The sequence below is a fragment of the Sinocyclocheilus grahami genome, unplaced genomic scaffold (assembly GCF_001515645.1).
Source record: "Sinocyclocheilus grahami isolate Dianchi unplaced genomic scaffold, SAMN03320097.WGS_v1.1 scaffold17.1, whole genome shotgun sequence".
NCBI lineage: Eukaryota > Metazoa > Chordata > Actinopteri > Cypriniformes > Cyprinidae > Sinocyclocheilus > Sinocyclocheilus grahami.
Window position 1 is genome coordinate 2965212 of NW_015505196.1, and position 8393 is coordinate 2973604.

At 41.2% G+C, this 8393-nt stretch overlaps 1 protein-coding gene across 1 annotated transcript in view; it reads right to left on the bottom strand.

The window, feature by feature from the left end:
- The window catches only part of LOC107551007 (uncharacterized), a 30519-nt gene that overhangs the window by 17159 nt on the left and 4967 nt on the right, over positions 1–8393 (bottom strand). Inside the window, exons 2-5 of the mRNA XM_016232488.1 lie at positions 4491–4603; positions 3509–3584; positions 2352–2538; positions 2048–2116 (exon numbers count right to left, since the gene is read on the bottom strand). Coding sequence (XP_016087974.1) covers positions 2048–2116; positions 2352–2538; positions 3509–3584; positions 4491–4603 — 445 coding nt within the window. The remainder of the gene's footprint in view (positions 1–2047; positions 2117–2351; positions 2539–3508; positions 3585–4490; positions 4604–8393) is intronic.

Genomic DNA, 8393 nt, shown 5'->3' on the forward strand with positions numbered 1-8393 from the left:
CCACCACCACACCTGGCACAGGAGCCACTTGAAGGCATTGGGACTGCTTGCTCGATGATGGGAGAGGTGACTGTACACAAGGAGGGTCACCAGAGGTGCATGCTTGCACCATGGCAGAGCACACGTCTGGTTGGTGGGCGTGGTGTTTATCCAGATGGTGTGGGAGAGATCGGAAGTGACGGCCACAGTAAACACAGCGCTGTTTCTGTGCCATGGTGCTCTGCCCACGACCCACTGACACATTGACACTATTAGCAGCAACTCCTGCAGGCGGCGGGCACTTAAACACAGGTCTGGAGGGAGCAGTGGGCTGCAGTGTGGAGGACGGGAGGGAGTGTGGAAAAGGGGGAGGATGGCTGGTGGGTCGCTGAAGTGCTTTTCTTTTAGCATGTGCAACAGAAGAGGACAGAGCTTTGTGCCTCTTGCGGCGGTGAAGTAATCGTATGCGCTTCTCTCCATTGGCATCATCCGAGTCGAGGTCTGAATCACTGGGCTCAGAGTGAGACAGAGGAGAAGAGGAAGGAGAGAGAGACCAGGAAGGTGTGAGGTATTCTGATGCAGAAAGTGGAACTGGGCCGGACTCTTCCTCCTTAGAAAAAAAGCACATGGATTTCTAAGATCTGTTAAAGGGTGAATAATCTGGCTTAGCGCTCATTTTACTTCTGTAACATATATAAATTACTATTTTTTTTAAATGTAATGACTGAAAGTGAAAAATGTAGGACAGAACTTATTTGTATCCACCTGAAAATGACTAAACACCACCAACACTCATTTTGAAGAGGTTTTTGACCAGAATGTGGAGGCTGAAGGTCCTCAGAAGCATTCAAACAATGATTTTTCTTGTCAATTAATTGCTATTATTGTCTTAAAGGGATAGTTCACCCAAAAATGAAAATTCTGTCATTAATTGTAATGTAGTTCCAAACCCATAAGACATTCATTCATCTTTGGAATGCAAATTAAGATATTTTTGATGAAATCAGAGAGCTTTCTGACTCTCCATAGACAGCAAGGATCCTTCCACGACCAAGGTCCAGAAAGGTAGTAAGAACATCATAAAAAGAGTCCATGTGACATCAGTGGTTCAACTGTAATTTTATGAAGCTCAGAGAATACCTTGTGCGCAAAAAACAAAAATAACTACTTTATTCAACAATTCTTCTCCCGTTAGTTACCATCTTCCGCCATTATCAAGAGTATCACGATGGATGCGTGTGTTGCTGCTGACGTAGAGAACGCATGCGCTGCACCTTGCGTCGTGGTACTCTTGAAAATGGCGGAAGACGGTAACTCGCGGTAGAAGAATTGTTGAATAAAGTAGGGTTTTTTTGTGCAAAAAAAGTATTCTTGTAGCTTCATAAAATTACGGTTGAACCACTGATGTCACATGGACTTTTTTGACAATGTCCTTACTACCTTCCTGGGCCTTGAATGTGTCAGTTTGTATTGCTGTCTATGGAGGGTCAGAGAGCTCTCGGATTTAATCAAAAATAACTTAATTTGTGTTCCGAAGATTTTGGAATGACATGAGGTTGAGTAATTAATGACAGAATTTAAATTTTTTGGGTGAACTATCCTTTAACCTTTATTAAACTGTCAATTCACATGTTGTTAATTCTATAGTTTTTTTTTATTTTAAAAGGCATTTCGAAAATGACCTGCAACAGAACCCTAAAATAATGGTTGCACAATCAGTTTAAAGGACACCAACTAAAAAGACACGGAGCAAAAAATACAATGCCAACATGCACTGTGTTTTAAAAAGAGACCAGGGTCAATTTTTCATAAAGGCTTTACAGGTTGCTCAATTCCAGGAGGTACACTCAAGTTGTATTTAATTAAAAAGTATGTCTAAGATTACTTGATGAAACTGTAGGAAAATGCAGGAGATATTAGTGTGCCGTGGTGCTTATGGTTCTGATGGCCAGGGGCCCAGCAATCATTTCAGAAGGACAGGATATTCAGAAAGAGGCCTGAAAATGACTGTTGCTTGGTAACTGGGTGTGTCTGTAAGTGTATTCATAAAAATGTAATGTATATTTACCTTCTTAATGTTGCTCTCGTGGTCCAAGCTGCAATCAAAGCTACTAGGAGGCACAGTGCCATGGAAACCCTGAGAGGGATGCAACATCATAAAAAAAAAAAAAAAGTCAATCATGTGACATAAGTGGGACTATAAAGTCCCTCCAACACTCACACATACACATGAATAAAACAAACACCATGCATATAAACTCGCATCACAAACATATCTAAATTATAAACAATTTGCATATTATTAGTAACACTAAGTGTAGAAGGAGTTTAAAGCACTGAGATGTGCTAGCCATTGTCATGGTTACACTTACCATAGCGTTTTCTCCCCACTCGGTCAAACTGTAATCCACAGTGATCTCCTCCCCCTTTGGAATGTCGCGGATCGCTATGACAATCAGTCGCACTTGATTTCCACAGTGCACTTCACGAATGCGGCAGTTTGGTGATGGGGGGTACGAGACGGACCCCCTCTCTCCGCTAGAGCCCTCCTCACTCACACTGCATGAGAGAAAACTACATCAGACAGCAATAGAGCAAACAAAACTGATAGAGAGCTGGGAAATCTTGCAGACCCTGTTTTCTAAACCACGGAGTGGCAGACTAATGCATGTCCTGTGCTAAAGTCATGCTGTCTCTGCTTTCATTATTAACATATTATCTTCTCAAATGACAAATTAGAATGTCCCATTTGGTGTGAATTCATAGCATTATTAAGCAGTGGACTTAGATAGAGCTGAATCACAAACAGGTTGTTTATAGTTAGTTGATTCTACTTTGTGTATGCTAACATATACTTACTGATATAGATTAACCATCAACTCTGAAGCCCATATAAGCCTGGCATACATTCCCAACCCAGGACGAACGTCATAAATACATATGAATTTATAATTATTACAGAACACACTCTTGCCCCCCCCACACACGTCGTCATCATATATATATATATATATACAAACCCAATTCCAAAAAAGTTGGGACACTGTACAAACTGTGAATAAAAACAGAATGCAATGATGTGGTGTGAAGTTTCAAATTTCAATATTTTGGGTTTGTATATATATATATATATATATATATAAAAAACATTTTTTTATTTTTTCTGTCGGCACTATAACTAAACACAGCAATAAACCGACACACACACACACACGTACCATAAGCCCAGCAACACACTATGATAAACACACACAAACACATTCTCTCACTGGCCCAACGATAATAAACACATTGCAATAAACACACACACATATATACACACACACACACACACACACACACACACACACACACAGCTTGCATTCCAGTAATCCCCCAACTCCATATACACAACAGTATCTCCCAACCACACAACAAACACAATTACTTGCTATCTCCTCCTAGCACGCACACAGACACACACGTGCAGTATCTCTACTCAGACTACACACACACACACACACACTCAGTCAGTCACTCATTCACTCACCAGAGCTGAGCAGATTGTGTTTCATAGTACAGTCCATCAGCAGCAGACACTCTGTGTTTGTCCTCATGACCATCACCTGAAACGCATATAATAGGGTCTCACATAGATATTTACACACTTAGGCTGATGATACACGGGGCAACTTTTTGAGCAATGTTGCCATCAACAGGCAACCAGCTGAGACAGGGCCCACGACCGATCTAAATGATCTAGATAGAAATTTGTTACCCATTCTCAATGGAAAAGTGCCCAAACAACATTGTTCAAAAAAAGTTGCCCGGCAAAACTGCTCAAATGTTGCCCCATGTATCATTAGGCTTACAATGATCTCTGAAACATACACATGTATAAGTGCTCAAATTATAAGTCATGGTGTTTACTTCAATGAGTTATGGCACATTCGCACTTACACTGATTAAATCAATGGATGTTGGCAAGCAGGAATTCCTGCTTGACTAGAGTACTTAAGAAGACTGATCATGTGACCAACTAAATTAGAGCATTCTGGGAAATGAAGTGTTCTTTCTTCTTACATAAATAATTATGTATATATTAAAGATATTTATATATAAAGATTTTTAAAATGCATTAAATCTATTATTTAATACTAAAATCTATTATTTAGGGTATTGCATTAATTTTAATTACAATCCTTTATGATTCTGTGTGCTTTAATTCAAAATTCAAAAAGGCACTGAAATGGAATTCAACTGGAAGTCTCAATTCTAAAGACCCTACTGCCCTCCTTTTGGTAGCTTCTGCATCGTGGAATAGGCATAAACACTTATCAGTTGCTCAGATTGGCTCAAATTGCCTACTCTTATTGAAAATGAACTTCCTTTGGTCACTCTGTCATCAGTGTCAACACCACTTTAGACTGGCTTCTGATATTTGCAGTTCTTCCCTTTTTGATCATTTTCAGTTTTTATTTATTCTTATGTATCAGTTAAAGTAACAAAAAGGCTAAAAACACACACTTCACCTTTCTCTGGTCCATAGCTGTTCTCTGACATGCTCTCCTCTTCATCCTCTGTAGCAAAGACTCTGTCGCACACCTTTACTGGTGTCCCTTTCCTTTTCCTTCCACAGCCACGTCTATGAAACACACACGCACAAACACACATTACATTAAACGGACAGCCTGACCAACTTAATCAGCAACAAAACATAAATCACAAAGACAAATCAATAACCTGGACCAGTCAGTGGATCAATGGAAATCACAGCACAAATCTTGTTCAATTTCGCTTACGTTTATAAACGAAAAACTTGTGGCAAGAAAAGATGTTTAATTAAGACTTGTTTAAAGCAGCTATGTTACTAAAAATAGCGCTACCCTATACAATTAATCTTCTATACCTTAACTAAATGAAGCCTGTGCAAACACCACTAATTAATCCACTGCGCATTCACTCTCCTTCAAGAGGAAGAATCAGTTTGGTGGAATCTATGTGTACGGATTCTAACATAACACTGATCTAGAGCCAGTTTTACTTACAAATCTATAATCATTAAAGCTCCAACAGAGAGTAACTGACCACATATGAGTGTGTGTGTGAACTGCCGTTAATAGAGCTGTGTATGAAAGCCAAAGCTACGCTTTCCACAGATGCAACTGTGAATGCTTAATTAGACAAGTGTAGAGATGTGCAGTCTCTTGGTTGCAGATGTGTTCAGCATGTGAGTGTGTGTGCGCGCCTGACATATTCATTGAGCTGTGATAAGACTCAGTCTTGCCGACTGGATATTGATCTGGCCGACCCTCCATCTGGACCCAAGAGCATATGTTTGCGTGTCTTTCTGTGCACGCAGGTGGGCAGATTCATGTGTTCATCCCTCCATCCACAATTTCAGGTCAGCTTTATAAAGAACTGTCATATAGATGATTACAAAGACAAGTCTGTGGAACTTAATCAGAGAAGATGGGAGTATTAAACTGATCTAAATTAAATGAGGTTGTGTATAGAAGTACGAACTCTTCAATGAGTTGTAATGCTTGTTCAGCAGATGAAACACTGAAAATGTGACTTTCTGTTTATTTACTGTGTATTACTATATTCTATTTATTGACAATTATTAAACCAATTCAAATGAAAGCCACAGTACCTAAAGACTTCCTGCTCCATACGCCTACAAATGTGAGAAAACTAAACGCACAAGCTCATCCAAAGTAATTTTGTCTTGAACATTGGCACACGGATGACAAAAGATGAAGTCTGGTGAACCCTAACCTGTGAATTTGCATAATGAAATACATTTAACCAATAGAGCAGTGGTTCTCAAGTTTTTCCAAGAATCCCCTTTGTCCGAGACAATACTCATTGGCCATCCTATTCTAGGCTGATATGTACCTCTGGTACTTTTGTTTTACAAAAAAAGTAATCTTGAAATATATGATATCAGTTTAATGTTGTAAATCTTTATTCTTAGTGTTTTTAACATTTTAATTAAATATTATTTATATTTTCTCTCGTCCCTACCTGTGTAGTCACGTTAGCTAAATTTAGGTGAAATTTTGCAGGCAAAAAAGGTCCACTGTCTATTGTCAAGAGCATAGAGATATATGAAGCACAGCTCACACAGAATTCACAATAACCAACTCGAACATAAGTGAAATCTGTGTGGGGAAATGTGACCGCTCCTTAAACATCACAGATTAACCTCTTGGCTGAATTTAAAGAACACACAAGCGATGTGTCCAATGAGGCTAGTGACATTTCAGTCATCGGGCCCAAAACTCTCTTACTCTAGCCTCGGGCCATGGCACTGTCCTTATTGTTAAACCCTAACACACGTGCTCGTTTTCTCTTCTTTTATTGCAATTCAGTGGTTTACCGGTGCGTTTTCAAAGTCGACCGTGAGAACATCTTCTACAAGTTCCACTGAGATCCATTTGAATAACAATCAGTGTTTTCTGTGGACATACTCCTGTCCAGCCTGTCAGTAAATCTGATTACACACACTTGTGTAACTCATTCTCCAAGTCAATACACTGCAAAACGGACATGCTTTTAATCCCTCCTCGTTCCACAAGCCAAAATCTGTTTCCTTTTCATTCATTTGTGTATCTCGACTTGTTTATCTCTTTTTTCCTTTTTCCCCTCACGTACACACACGCAAAATCCCATTCCACTCAAAACAAAAACAACACACAAACAAGTCCAATCAGAAATCCACATGTGCAAGCAGAAAGACACACATGTGCACAATAACACAAACACACACCTCTCTTTATAAGTCCACAACTGCACAAACACACACACACCATCCCCCCAGTAGGACACACATGTACGTGTTCACGCACATGCAAACACACCCTACCCTTTAAAAGCCTTCGTACACACACATACGCTCACACACAAATATCTTCTCTTCAGCTGAGCTCACATGCACGCACACACTCACCCCTCCTCCATCTCAAGCTCACATGCACACACACGCACATGCACACACACACACACACACACACACACGCACGCACGCACGCACGCACGCACACTCACTAAAGAGCACACCCCACACACGCAAAATCCCATTCCACTCAAAACAAAAACAACACACAAACAAGTCCAATCAGAAATCCACATGTGCAAGCAGAAAGACACACGTGCACAAGAACACAAACACACACCTCTCTTTATAAGTCCACAACTGCACAAACACACACACACCATCCCCCCAGTAGGACACACATGTACGTGTTCACGCACATGCAAACACACCCTACCCTTTAAAAGCCTTCGTACACACACATACGCTCACACACAAATATCTTCTCTTCAGCTGAGCTCACATGCACGCACACACTCACCCCTCCTCCATCTCAAGCTCACATGCACACACACGCACATGCACACACACACACACACACACACACACGCACGCACGCACGCACGCACGCACACTCACTAAAGAGCACACACACTCTCTCACTCACGCTCTCTCAAATAACCAAGCCAGAGTCTCATATTCTCTGTCTCTCTCAGACAAACACACACACACACACACACACACACACACACACACACACACACAAAGTCTGCAGCAAATACTTTCTCTCTGAAGATTCACACACACATACACCATTTTCCTGTCTGTCTCTCCCTCACACACGTTTGAATAATGTAAACATACACATGCAGGCTCAGTCTGAAGACATGCACACACTCACGCAATCAACACACACACACACACACACACACACACACACACACACACCCTCCCTCTTGCACGCAAACACACACACACACACACACCCTCCCTCTTGCACGCAAACACACACACACACACACACCCTCCCTCTTGCACGCAAACACACACACACACACACACCCTCCCTCTTGCACGCAAACACACACACACACACACACCCTCCCTCTTGCACGCAAACACACACACACACACACACACACACACACACACACACGCCTTTGTTGAAAACACTCTCTGCCTTATTCATTCTCACAATTAAATCACACACACAATCTACAGTCTTCCTCCTCAAACATATAACATATCTGCCTACACACACTGCATGACACACACACACACACAAACTCTCTTCCTCTTTCATAAACAAAGTAGATGCATAAACACTCCCTCACTTCAACACACACACTCTTCTGTCTTTCACAGAAACACAGATGCACAAACATTCACACACTCACACATCTCTTCTTTAGTCCTCTCTCTCTCTCTCACACACACACACACCCCTCTCTCTCTCTCCTGTCTCTCACACACTCTCATATATACACACACACACACACACACACCCGCCTCTCTGCTTCATGAGCACACATACACTCACCCTCCCCTCCTCACTCAACCACACACACAAGCCTAAACACACACACACACACACACACACACACACACACACACA